The 14,611-nt window shown below is 32.7% G+C and overlaps 1 protein-coding gene across 3 annotated transcripts; it reads left to right on the top strand.

Moving 5' to 3' along the window:
- The first annotated feature begins 2,853 nt into the window (after positions 1-2,853).
- LOC18107224 (transcription factor TCP20) lies at positions 2,854-8,223 on the top strand. Of its 3 annotated transcripts, none has more exons than XM_024592306.2 (3): positions 2,854-4,223; positions 4,326-4,385; positions 6,865-8,223. In XM_024592306.2, the coding sequence occupies exon 1, from the start codon at positions 3,043-3,045 to the stop codon at positions 4,006-4,008; it is 966 nt and encodes a 321-aa protein (XP_024448074.1). In that variant the 5' UTR covers positions 2,854-3,042; the 3' UTR covers positions 4,009-4,223; positions 4,326-4,385; positions 6,865-8,223. The 3 variants fall into 3 exon arrangements, with proteins under 3 accessions (XP_024448074.1, XP_024448075.1, XP_006373221.1); XM_024592307.2 differs by having other exon boundaries at positions 6,870-8,223; XM_006373159.3 differs by lacking the exon at positions 6,865-8,223 and having other exon boundaries at positions 4,326-4,686.
- The last annotated feature ends 6,388 nt before the right edge of the window (positions 8,224-14,611 follow it).

Here is a 14,611-nt window from a genome sequence, read left to right on the forward strand (position 1 = left end):
AACCATGCAATTGGGATATCGACTTTGACCAAAAGTTAAATCACAAATCAACCGTAATCCCAAACTAACATCAAATACAAACTTTAAACAATACCATAACCTTAAATCATAACCCTCAATCTACAAAACAAAGCTTAAACACCAACACTAATCACTAATCATAAAAATAAGCGCTAATTAATAACCCTATAAACAAACCCCTAAATATAATAAAGTGTTTTGGTTTTGTTGGCCTTTTTATCTTTTGGTTTGTTTCAGGTTTATTATCAACATAATACTGAAAGATAAAATTCAATAAAAACCCCACACTAAATGATAGAATTGGAGAAACAAACCAAAAGATAAAAAAAGGCAAAAAAAAAACAAAATATTTTACTATATTTAGTTAGTGTTTGTCTTTAGAGTTATTGATTAGTGTTTGTTTTTAGAGTTAGTGATTAATGTTAGTGTTTAAGGTTTGTTTTTGAGATTTAGGGTTATGATTTGAGGTTTGGGTATTCTTTAGGGTTTGTATTTGGGGTTAATTTGATTGTTTTAGTCAAAGTCCTTTCTAATCGTGTCTTTGTTAAAGTCTTCATTTCCAATCATGTTTTTGTTAAAACCATGTTATTTTCCAACTTTTTTTTTAATCAATGCTAGTTTCCCTTTCCCCCCTCTCTAATTAGTGTTTATTTTCAAAACAACCCCGTTTTTAGATCATACTTGTAAACATACACCACCACCAGCCCCTTCTAGCCTATTTTTTGAGGTTATAGTTAATGCCACAATTATTTTTTTAGAGACTGTTTAGTATCGTGGTAGCTTTTATTTTTTTCCCAAACTATATAGAAAAAATCATATGGTTCGTCAAATAACTTCTGCTTTTACATTAGGCTCCATATAAAATTGCATTTCAAACCTTGATTTTGTAAAAGCCAAAATAATTGCTTTTATAAATGAATTATTTATTTATTTATTTTACATGCAAAAATCCATCTCACATCAACTTTAACAAAACACATATTTTTTTAAACTGCAATTAAAAGTGTTTTTTTAAACCTATATTTTTTAAATCGTAACCATAAAAGCTATGTAATGCCGAACACACACTTATTAGTGGGAATCATGTCCTTAATTTAGCAATGAAAAAAGTAATCACTTAAAATAATAAAAACTTACAATTACAAACATTTTTGGTGTTGAGCTTGAAAGCAATCATTTCATGAAAAAATACATTACATATTATTTGAAGGAGTTAATGACAAGTTTTATGTCTACTATGTCTAAAGGATAGACTTATAGTAAGTTAGATGCATTTATAGGCAGATGTTTACACCTCAAGCATCCACATGAGAACTTGAGTTCCTTGCAAGAGATGACATCATGTATTGCTATCACTTATCACATGCAAAAGAAAAATAATAAACAAGAAAATATAAAGATAGAAATAAATGGAGAATATATCCATGGATGTGCACATGAGTGTTGTCTTTCTTTCATGTCATGTGTTGTTGTTTGTCTTAATTGATGAAAGAAATTGGTATGGGAGTTTAAATTGTCATCTTATCTAAAAGTTTAGTCAAAACACAACCCCCACTCACCACTACAATTAAAAAAAAGGTAAGAAAAGTACACACAAACAACCATGTCCATATCATACAAAGAGACAGAGAGAAGGTAAAAAGTACACAATCACATTCATGTTTGTAAAAAGAAAAGTAGACTTAAAGGGCAGAGGTTTACAAAACAAAATTGAGTTTGGATAAAGAGTGAGAAAGTTACACTATTAGGATTTTAGTTAATTCTTATAGCACTACTAGGGACTAAGTTATGAAGGTTTTTTTTTTTTTTTTTACCATAGTACAAAATCTTTTTTTTTTGTAAAATAACACAACATAAAAAATATTTAGAAAAATAACATAGTTTAGAGAGTTACTGATAACATATATGACTTATGAGTCGCAAGTGTTATATACGTTTCTCTCAAATGGTAAAATAGGTTAACACAATTTACAATGAAAAAGAGGAGAGAGAAGAAAAGAGATAAGAGAGAGAAAGAACAAGGAAGGAAAGAGATGCTAGAGGCACACCAAAACTTTGATGATAACATGACTGATACTATTGGAAATATCTCGACTAGATGAATACAAAGACACTAAGGAAGGTTACCAACGGTGAATGGAGTGGGTCACACAAGCTGTCCAAAGGTGTCAAGACCACTTGCCTTTGGGTAGCTTACAATACTCACTTTGGTCATTGTTGGTGCCTTCCCTAGTGTCATCAGATTCGTCTTGTTGAGATTTTTCAAACGATATCGGTGGTGGTGTTATTGAAGCTTTGATGTGTCCCCAGGATCTTGTTCTCTTTTTTGTGTTTTTTTTTTCTCTCCTTGTAATTTGTGAAGAGCTAAGAGAAAGAAAAAAGATTCTAGAGTTACATCAAAACTTCAACGATGACACCATTAGTACGGTTAAAAAGATCTTGACGAAAAAAATCTAACGATAACAAGGAAGGTTACCAACAGTGATGGAAGTGGGTCACACGAGTCGTTTTAAGAAAAATGAGCCCCTACAAAATTTAGAAGGCTTGTGTGACCCACTCTATTCACTATTTATGACCTTTTTGATGTCGTTGAATTTGTTTTATCAAAATCTTTTCAACTATATCAGCGAAGCTATTATCGGAGTTTCAGTGTGTGTTTAATCTTTCTTTCTTTCTTTCTTTCTTTTTTTTTTACTATAAATTATGTTAGTCTAGTTTATCATTTAAAAGAGTCACATTTGTGACTCACAATTCACACATAAGTATCATATAAGACTTTCTAAATTATATTATTTTCTATGCTGTGTTATTTTATCAATTTTATTCCACGTTTGGAGTCCGGAAATACTATACTCCCGTTTTTTTCTTTGCCAGAAAGAGTGAAATTCATGACATGAAAGTTTAGAACTTTTCAGGTGGTCTTCATTCAAAGAGGGGTTGGACCGTTTTTCTTCTTCTCTTTATTTTTTTTGTTATAAGTTTATTTTGCATCTCTTCCCCCACTTTCTATCTTTCCAGTTCATGGATCCCAAGGGCTCTAACTCAAAAAACCCACATGAGCTACCCACTTTCTTTACCCTTACGCACACCCACACTTCTCCTTCTCCTTCTCCTCATACTCCTCCACAACCCCATCATCAACAACCGCAACACCTCCATAACCAAAACCAACTACAACCCAACATGGGTGAGAATAAAGCAGCAGAAATCAAAGACTTTCAGATTGTAGTAGCTGACAAAGAAGAGCAAAAGAAACAGTTAGCTCCAAAAAGAAGCTCAAACAAAGACAGACACACAAAAGTTGAAGGTAGAGGTAGAAGGATAAGGATGCCAGCTCTTTGTGCAGCAAGAATCTTTCAATTAACAAGAGAATTGGGTCACAAATCTGATGGTGAGACAATACAGTGGCTTCTACAACAAGCTGAACCATCTATAATTGCAGCAACTGGGACTGGTACAATACCTGCATCAGCTTTGGCAGCTGCTGGTGGTGCAATTTCACAACAAGGAGCTTCTCTTTCAGCTGGTTTGCATCAAAAGATTGATGATATAGGTGAGTCCAGTAGTAGGAGGACCAGTTGGGCAATGTTAGGTGGCAATTTAGGGAGACCCCATCAAGTTACAAGTGCAGGATTATGGCCCCCAGTTGGAGGTTATGGGTTCCAGTCATCATCTAATACCACTGGTCCATCAACAACAAATATAGTAAGTGAAGGTGGTGGTGGCTCGAGTTATTTGCAAAAAAATGGATTTTCAGGGTTTGACATGCCAGGAAACAATATTGGGCCTATGAGTCTTACTTCAATTTTAGGTGTGGGTAGCCAGCAGTTACCAGGATTGGAGCTTGGGTTGTCACAAGATGGGCATATTGGGGTTTTGAGCCCACAAGCTTTGAGTCAGATTTATCAGCAGATGGGGCAGGCTAGGGTGCAGCAGCACCAGCAGCAAAACCCTTCTAAAGATGATTCACAAGGATCAGGGCAGTAATTAGTAGATGAAGGAAATAGGCATTTTGTTGATGTTGAAAGAGAGGCTGAGTGATTTTTTGTTAACGGTTTTTCTTGTGTTGTACAATTGATAAAATAAAAAGGTGAGAGAAAAAAGAAGAAGAGAGGGAGATACTTTGGGAGAATTCAATAGGGACTGGATCTGGTTTGCCGCTCACTTCTTCTCCTCTGCCTCACTCAGGTTTTCATACACAGGTGCCTTTTTGTCTTGCTTGATACTGGATTTTCTTTCTGGTCTAAATTATTGAGGTGGTTATGGACCTTCTGTAATGGTTGTCTTTGACGTGGAATGTGCAGATGGGATTGTGCACAGCCAAATAGCTTGGTTTTGGGCTTAACTTCGTATTTGATTCAGAGGTGTGTTCATTATATCTTTAATTGTTTTGTTCTTCTGTAGGTCTGGATGGAGTGGTGAATTTGAGCGGTTTGTTTGTGATATGAAACATAGAGGTGAAGCTATTAATTTTCACATTTGGCTGTCTGCTACACGTGCTGATTTGTGTCTAAATAAGATTTATCTAGTCATCACCTTATTACACAAAAGTATGCTGCATTTTGCAGCTAGAAATTTGTTCCCAAAGAGCCGTTTATGTCTGCAATTTCCATTCCACCATTCTGTTTCAATGAGGAATTTCCATAAATTGTGCGTATTTGATCATGGGACGTCATCACTATATATACTATAGTAGTTCCAAGAAGTTAAAAAATTCTCAGAAGGTGATGCATTCCAGGATTCTATTTTAACCATCTTCATGCGAGGGGAATCACCTAAATTTGTGAGTAACATCTGTTCATGTTGTAAAAGAAATCTGGTCCTTTTATGTCGTTTCGACCTAATCTCTATTCATTATTACTTTTAAGTACATAGTTTTTGCTGTAAGTTTAGAAATTCTAGCAAGTTCATATCAATGTCACAGTCAAAATGTTAGTGTCATGATGTGCACAATATCAAATGGCGGAGCTGCATCCTAGAATTGAAGGATATTTTTAGGTTTAATCATAAAGTTATGATTAGAGGGTTCATGAGTCACCATCTAATATTATAGTCACTAGAAAACCTAATGGTATGTGAAAGTCGGGGTAAGGAAATTAGTTATGCAAGAGAAAGACGCATCACTTCTAGTATACTCTACCTATGGTAAGTTGCATTACTGATTAATTGTTAATCTAAGATATGTTTTCATTTGTTGGTTTCATCTAAGATTCAAGGTAGATTACCTTTTGTGAAAAAGTCTCTATCTTATTGGATTAAATCTTAACTAAAGTTCAATTTTTAGCATCACATTTATTTTTTGTTTTTGTATCTTTAATCTTGAGAGTATATTTTATAGTGTAATTTTATATATCTAAATATTTAAGTCTACAACTAAATTCTAATACTCTGAATATTAATTAAACAAATTAATTGTTGTGGGATTTATTGTATTTTGATCGAATCTTAATAGATAATCATAAACTGATTACAATATCTATTTTGCAAGGTAAAAATATGATTTTGTTTTTTTGAAAAATATGCGTTAAAAACCTTTAGAATTTAGTTGTATGCAAAAAAACAAAACATATTCTCGGTGTTTTTGAAATCATAATTTTTTTTTTTGGATTTTTGAAATATTGGAGAAAACCAGGCAATTTTAATATAGGGTCCGTATCTTATAATGTAAGTCTATAGTCCGATATTAAAATGAAATACTTGAAAAAAAAAGCATATTTTTATGTTTTCTAAATCAAGGGAATTGTTTTTTTGAATTTTTGAATTTTTTTTGAAATTCTAAAGAAAAATCATATATTTTTAATAATTGGCTGGTATCTTACAATATAAGTCTACAATCTAATATTAGGCAAAAATTATTGAAAAGCCATGTGATGGATCCAAAAATAATTTCAAAATGGTCTTTAAATTTCTTAAGAATTTTTTGAAATTTTGAAGGGCTTGTTTGGCTAGACACAAATAAAGATAAAATAAAACCAAAGGGAAAAAGCTTAGGGCGTGTTTGACAAATAAGTCCTAAGGACCCAAACAAGGCCTTAATTTTTTTTAAGGAAAATAAGGTAGGCCAAACATGCCTTTAAGTCTGGGTTAGGCTTGGCCTAGCCACATGAGATGGGCTTATTGGGCCTGAGATATAAGCCTATATGTACAGGTTATGCTTAGGCCTAGCCCAACCAATTTGTTGGGCTGATAGTCAGCCGAACAAGTTTTTTTTTTATTTTTTATGATGTGGCTACACCTAGCCCACTCACATGGGCTGGGCTGGAATGAGGTTTAGCTTAATTTTTTGCCACCACGAGCTCATCCCGACGGTGGTTTAAGAAGATTTGCTCGTAACATGCATGTTACTGGCATGTTTTCTGCCCATTTGTTTTAAGGCTTATACACAATCAAAAAGAGAGAATGATGTTACCTAGACAAGGAGGGACTGTTGGCTTGTTGTTGGTGGCACTATCGGTGCTAGTGGTGGCTCATGGTGGTCGTTGGAGGTTGAGAAAGATGGTTGGTTTGACAGCTAGAAAAATATTGTTATATATGGTTGTTTATTTTTTGCTCTCATTCTCTCCATATTTCTCTTCTATTTTTTGCACGAAATTCACCTCTATTTATAGGGGGTGAAAGATGGACATCTGGTTTTTATTGGGCATGAATATTGGCCCTTGATTTAAAGAGGAGGATCTCAACCATTGACTAAAACTCACCATTACAAGTTGCAAAGGCTGGTTGTGTCAGCGTCTTTGGATCAACTTTGCAGCGAGTTCATGGTTTTCAAGAAACAATGTTTTTGCTTAAGTTTGGGTGAAATGGCAGGGCACGAGAGTGATATCTTTTTTTTTTCTTGTATAGTGAAGGTATGAGAGAAGGAAGGCTTGAAAGGTGGCATCAGAGTTGCCATTTTTAATTGCCATCAAGTGGAGGTTGAAGATAACGAGCAACCGTGTCATTTGACTTTTATTGTTTTTACTTGACGTTGACCAAAATGATGTCGTTTTGAACCAAAACACGTCATTCTGGTCAACTTAACCAAAACGTACCATTTTATTTAAATAAAATGACGTTGTTTTAGTGTTTTAACTTGAATTAGGTCATTAATTTTCTTTTTAATTTCAGCCCCTAATCCTCTAATTTTTTCAATTAGGTCTTTAATTGAATTTTGATTTCAATAATCAATTAAATTTCACCCTTGTAAAGCTTTAAAAATACCCCCTAATTTAAGCACATTTTCCAACTTGGTCCTTGGTCGTGTATTTTTAATTTCATCCCTAATTGATCTTCAAACTTCTAATTTTTTCAATTTGACCCTTGTTTTCATTGAAATAGTTCCCTGAATTTGTGCGTCTTTTGCAAAAAGGTTTGTGGTTCTGAATTTCTTTAAGTGGACCCTTAATTTACCCCCTAAACTTTGATTTTATTTCAATTGTCTCTTATTTCACCCAATTGAGTTTGGAAAAATTAAATATGGTCTTTTAAAATTATAATCTTCTCAATTAAGCTCAAATTAAGCTTCCAAACTTATTTTTTTCACTAATTAAATCCCTAATAAAATTAATTCATTCCACCTAATTAAATTTTTTAATTTGATCCAAATTAATACTTAAACTTAATGAAACCTTTAATTGGGGCCACGATTAAATCAAATTAGCCTATTAAAAATATAATTAAGTCTTCATACTTAATTTTTATGCAGATTCGTTCAATTATAATTTAATTTGACATTGAATTTGCATTATCTTTTCAGTCTTGGGTACAATTGGGTACAATTGGGCTCTCAATTTTGTTCGAAACTTCAGCTTAGTTCCTCCATGCATTTGAAACCCTTCTCAGTCTGTTTTTGACAAGTTGCTAGTTTTTATTTATTTTTTATTATTTTGAATTTAAAAAAGAAGATAATTTTAAAAAAAAACCTGAAAATTGAGTTATGACAGTCCATGCAAGCAGCCTTGCAATGATGCAATTAAGAAAGTCTCGCTTCAACTGTTATTTGTGTTTTCTCCTCTAAACAAACCTGAAAACCCTGCTTCAATGGATGATGCGTCAAATTACCAGTCATAACTACATAGCAGCACCATTATTTTCCCTATCACTTTGCAACATTGTTGACCTATGTAAGCCATCCTTTTCCATGTAAGAGAACATCTTGCAAATGCAAAATAAGATTCTCAGCAGATGTTAATGTAGAAAAAGCTACTGAAGCTATATTTGTCATCCTATGTTTGCCTAAAAACTATGATTTTGCATGAATATTTTTTATGATAAAAATGTGAGGGGATGTTCACCTTGTTATGTGGCCATGAGCTTGTGTTTGTAGTTCATATAGGCATAGATTATTGGAAAAAACTATTTTTAAACATGGTTAATAGGCACATTTAAGATCAAATTAAAAGTGGAGTTCATTTACTTTTAGAATTAAAACTCTGTTAGAAGTTATTATCTAACATAAGCTTTTTAACATATAATATTAACATATTAAAATAACTTGTGGGTGAATGAAAAAACTGATCTAAAACAAACTTTGGTTGACATATTTTTTGAAACCCAAAAACCCTAAAAAATATATCCCATCTAGGAAATATACAAGATTTTTTTCTAGTTTATTTTGTGGGAAGATAAAGAGTTAAAATTGAATCTAAAAGGCACCCATGCTTTTAGAGAAGAGAAGATCTAAGCAAAATGAACTTTATCCTAATCCATACGCTCTTAACCCGACTTTCGGGCTATGCTTGGTTTTGAATTTATTGTAAAAATAATATTTTGGACTATTAAAAAATTATTTTTTTATTTCAACTTATTTTGAGTTTGAGTTAATAATTCTTTGGTCCATGAAAAGTTATTTTTGCTAGCTCTTTAGTTTGTTCAGCCCATGAATTGATTAGTTAGCCTTCTTCTTCATGAACTTGAAAAGTTTTTAAGTACAAAAATTATCAAATTTAAAGCCGAAACTATAGGTTTAATTCTGTTTAATGACAAGTAATTAAGACTGATAAAATAGAAAATTTATTTTGGCAATTACAATAATTAATTCTATATGAATTTTAGTTCCAAAATCCCCTATAAAAATAACTGAAGAAGAGTGTTCCTGGTTGGTTTTTTTTTATAGCTTTCATACATAATTTTCTAGACTTTTTAGGCTATTTTTCACCTAGTTTCCCAACTTATTCTCTTTAAGTTCAAGTTTTTCTCTTTGTTTTCATCCTAATTTAGAGTTTAGTTTCGATTCTTATATAAAGATAATTAAGTAATGAGTAATGATTTATTGAGTTTGTTGAACATTATTTATGAATATATTTAAATAAGATGGTGTTGTCGGAATTATAAGAGACTTATTAAAATTTTATTGTTGTCAAGCATAATCATTTATTCTTGATTAATTAGTATTTTTCTTTATGAACCTGAAAAGTTTTTCAATACAAAAGATGTCAAATTTAAAGTCAAAATTGTCAAGTTTAATATTGTTTTATGGCAAGTAATTAAGGCTGATATTTATTTTGATAATTACCATAATTAATTATATATTAGTTTTAGTTCCAAAATCTTTTATAAAAGGGGCTTAAGAAGATTGTTTTTGATAAGTTTTGAACAAATGTTTCCATATTTTTTAGACTCCTTTTCGTCTAATTTTCTAACTTATTCTTTTTTGTTTTAAGCTCTAGATTTTTTTTTTGTTTAATTTTAATTTAGAATTTATGTTTAATCTTTATAGAGAGATAATTGAGTAATGATTATTGAGTTTGTCCAATTTTATTTAAGAGTACGTCTAAATAAAATAGTGTTGGTAGAATCCTGAAAAACTTATTGAATTCATTCATTTTACATCAATTAAGAATAATAAAGTCATAAAGGACAAAGAATTAATGTGAGAAAGCATGATTCGTACATGTGTATTATGATTTGTGTAAGGCAACACCATCTTTTGAATCGTTCAACTTATTCAACGTTCTCTGCGTTAATATTAGCAGGCAATTCACATAATCTTCATTGGGTGCCGTCTTTTCATTCATGTTTTTATTAATTTTAATCACCATACCAAAAGTTGATTTCTGTTATATTGTTTTCTTACGTCCGAATAACAACCTTGAGAAACACCATGAAAATTGATATGCATCTCTCCTCTGCTTGGCTGACCGGAAAATATGCTAATATATGATTATAACAGTTATGATGATTGATACTATATATCCTACATGTGCGCGCGGCATAGCGGGATGTCGGGATTGAAGAGTCACCACCTAGTTATTTGGTTCAGTATCACTAGACCCGGGTGTATTGGTCTTATAAGAAATTTCAAGGGTAAGAGACTGGTTGTGGATAGGGAAGATATTAACACCTTTAACACACTTTATCTAAGATAGACTGCATTCTGCGGTCTAGATATAATTTAAAAGTTTTGATGGGTTCTTAACTGATGGTCTGTTTATGGCTCGGAATAAAGATTACTCCCATGAATAAGTTTGACATTTCGAATTTAGTATGAGCTCGTATACTTAGATAAATTCTTATGGGAAGAGTCTATGTATGTGCCTTGACAGAGTTCACCTATTCTGGCAGGCAAAAGGATTCAACACAACTCGTATATTGTGGTAAAAAAATGCTCTCAATTAAAATTATTGAATATCTAACATAATCCTGAAAATTTTATAGTGAACTCCTATTATTTAAATGTCAACTTACTTATAAGTCCAATATTTATACTATAATGTTAATCATTAATTTTCATAAATTAAAATTTTAGAGTTATTAAAATATTGGTCAAATCCTCAAGCAATTTTACAAACTTAGTGTAAATTTCAAAAGATATAAAGGAAATCAACACAGGTATTTTTCTAAAAATCATGCTAATTTTTTTTCTCCTTTTTTATAATTAAAAATGCAATTTTTATAAAAATTGGGCCGTATGTAAAGAGCAAAAAAAAAATAATAATTTTTTTAGGGCCATGTTTGGCAAAACTATATTTTTGTTCAAAACAAGTCTAAGGATGTATTTGCCAAACATGCCCTTAAGCTAAAATTATCAAAATAGTTATAGACCAAACAAAGCCTTTAGTATTTGACCCGGTTTTGACCCAACTGGGTCGACCTAAAAATAAAGTTTAACCCAAAACTAAATTAGAATAGAGATTTAAATCGAAACAAAATAAAAACACAAAAAACACAAAATTTTCTAACAAAAATATATCAAAGACCAAGGAAAATGAAGAACATTCAAACTCAAACTCAGCAACGTAGACATCAAATCAAACCATATTTTAAGCAATAAAAGGTAAGGTTTTGTTTTCAATCAAGCATAAATAAAAAATCAAGCATCCATTTGCCTCGATTATTACTCAATGATTAGTACTTAAAAGTGCATTTTTATCAAGGTTTTATATCATTATTTTGCACTTGAAGTATCAATAACTCCTTAACTAAAGCATGTTTTATAATAACGTATCTAATAATATAAGATACCTTTAATTTATGGTAAATGTTCATCTTAAATGCAGGCCTATCACATAAATGAAAGAATTGAGTTGAAGTACTGAAATTGAAAGGACAAAGAGATGGCCAAACTTAGAAAAGAGATGTTGGTGCAGTCCAAACTGGAACATTGTTCGGTAATCGGGCTATATCTGGAGCTGTAGATCTCGGATTTAGGTCTATTTTATATGGATGGAAAGGTAAGACATAGGCCTACAACTTTCATGCGGAGCCCAAGATTTAATAAGGCCATTTTCGAGTCCAAATTGTAGCAACAATGAAGAAGCCCGAATCTGTCCTGCAACCCAGACACTGTTCAGTGTTCAGCCCATATCTCGAGTTCTAGAAGTCCAAATGATCTCAAATTGTTATCCTGGAAAGATGAGACAATTCCCTAGAACTTTCATGATTTAATTTTGTTCAAATTATGACGTCATCAATGACGTTTTTGGCAGACAAGAAGATAAGAATTGTCACCAAGTCAAGATGTGGCCACCCACTCATCAATTAGTCAACAAATCAATAGTTTCGAATTTTGGCCTATAAAAGGAGGCATTTGCCATGTATTTAGGCATCTTGGTTTTCAGATCAAGATCATGCTCTTGCTCTCTCTTTATATTTTGTAATGCTTAAGTTTTGCTTATATTAATTTCTTACTTATGCTTTTCATTTCCTTTCCTTGTTTATTTATGTTTCTTTCTTTCATTATGTGTTGCTAAGTTAATTATGTCAAGGTGAAAAGGGTACACTAATGGTGTAAGAATAAGTATAATATAAACTTAACATGGACCTTAATGTTGGATACTAACATGCTTTATATTTGTTATCTTGTTCACTTTTAATACTTTGCTTGTTAAATGGTTAATCTAGATTTATGTTGTATAACACTTGGTACAACAAATACTTGGCACTTTCATAGCCCATACTGTATGGTATAACCGACACCTGAGCTATGAAAGGAACTTGATTTGTTGTTAACATAAGTTATAATCATGAATGCATGACAACATTTACAAGTATTAGCTTTATTCGAATAAGATAACTAATGTAATCATGTTAACAATTTGTAATCCGATTGGAACCTCCTTTGTGTGTGGTTTCCAGTTGAGTAATAAAAAGAGTTTATACTATACTTGTTTGAAATACCATTAGTGGATCCTCTAACCTTGACAATTGTTTTATCCTTGTTTAATCCTTACATCAATATCACATCTCAAAGCTCTCTTTAACTTATTATTGTTGTTATTGTTGTTGTTGTTGTTATCTATAATTTATACAATTAACCTCCCTGTGGTTCGACCCCGGTCTTGCCGGGTTATTTATTACTTCGACACTCCTGCACTTGGGAGAAGACATCAATCTTTTGGTCGTGTCAAGTTTTTGGCGCCGTTGCCGGGGAGGTAAATTCTTGTACAAATTATAGTGTTTATTTTATTTTCTCTTTTTACTTTTCTTGTATTTAACTTTGTTTCTTTTGTGTTGTTTTTTTTTCTATTGTTTTTCTTTTCTTTCTTTTATTCTCTTCCTGCACGTGCATGAGAGTGTGGTCACGTACGTTAAGTGGTAGACTTTGTAGGGTATCCTCATCATTTTCAGAAAATATGGCCGAAGAAGATAAACAGTCGCTTTAGAATGAGAATAATGAGAATATTCGGGTTAGAACTCTTAGAGACCACATGAATCCCACAAGAACAAGTGCACCTTCATGCATAGTTTTTCCTCCTGATGCATCTCATTTTAATTTTAAGACAGGCATTATTCAACTTTTACCATCTTTTCATGGCTTAGATTTAGAAAATCCATACTTGCATTTAAGGGAATTTGAGGAGGTTTGCAACACGTATAATGACTCAAATTGTAGCATGAACACCATTAGGTTAAAGCCTTTTCCTTTTTCACTAAAAGATAAAGCTAAAACATGGCTACAAAATTTGAGACCTGGATCCATTCGTGCTTGGGATGAAATGCAACAACAATTTTTAAAGAAGTTTTTTCCATCTCACAGAACAAACTCTTTCAAAAGACAAATCATCACTTTCACTCAAAAACCAGGAGAAACATTTTACCAATGTTGGGATAGATATCGAGACTTGCTTAATACTTGCCCCCATCATGGTTTTGAAACATGGAGATTAGTTTCACATTTCTATGAAGGATTAACACCTAGAGATAGGCAAATGGTTGAATTGATGTGCAATGGAACTTTTGAAGATAAAGACCCTAATGAAGCAATGGAGTACTTAGATTTGCTAGCTGAAAATGCACAAAATTGGGACACCACAGGTACTTATGAGGCACCAAGTAAAACCCAACCTCATACATCTAGTGGAGGTATGCACAACCTTAGGGAAGATCATGACCTCCAAGCCAAGTTTGCATCTTTAGCTAAAAAAGTCGAAGCACTAGAATTGAAAAAGAGTGGTCAATTAAAATCTGTTAAAGACATTGCGTGTCAAATCTGTGAAACCAACGAACATTCAACCAATGACTGTCCAACCTTGCCTTCTTTTAAAGAATGTCTCCATGAGCAAGCCCATGCATTAAACAGTTTCCAAAGGCCCAACCATAACCCATACTCGCAAACATACAACCCTGGTTGGAGAAATCACCCAAATTTCAATTGGAAGAGTGATAACAATAATGCACAAACTTCACAGCCACCGTTTCAAGCACACCATAATTTCCAAAATTCTCATGGGTATACACCTCCTTATGCTCCACCTCCTAGAAGAAATCTTGAGGAAACATTGCATGCATTCATGGAAAAGCAAGAGACGATCAACACTCAACTTGCTCAAAGCATGACAGATTTTAAAGATACTCTTGCAAAATTGACATCTGCTCTCAGTTTCCAAGAGAAAGGTAAGTTTCCATCTCAACCACAACAAAATCCCAAGGGGCAATACAATGCGAATGCAAGTAGTTCTGGAAGCCAACACATGGATCAAGCCAAATCAGTCATCACTCTTCGCAGTGGTAAGATTATTGAAAAACCCAGTCTTGAACCTTGTGAGAATGATGATGAGTCAATCTCTGAGGGTAAGGAAGGGGTTGAATTTGATCATTGCAAAGAAAAGACTGATTCTCCGCCAGCACTTCCATTTCCTCATGCCATGACCAAACAAAGGAAAGTTAATCA

Source organism: Populus trichocarpa, chromosome 17 (assembly GCF_000002775.5).
Source record: "Populus trichocarpa isolate Nisqually-1 chromosome 17, P.trichocarpa_v4.1, whole genome shotgun sequence".
Lineage (NCBI taxonomy): Eukaryota > Viridiplantae > Streptophyta > Magnoliopsida > Malpighiales > Salicaceae > Populus > Populus trichocarpa.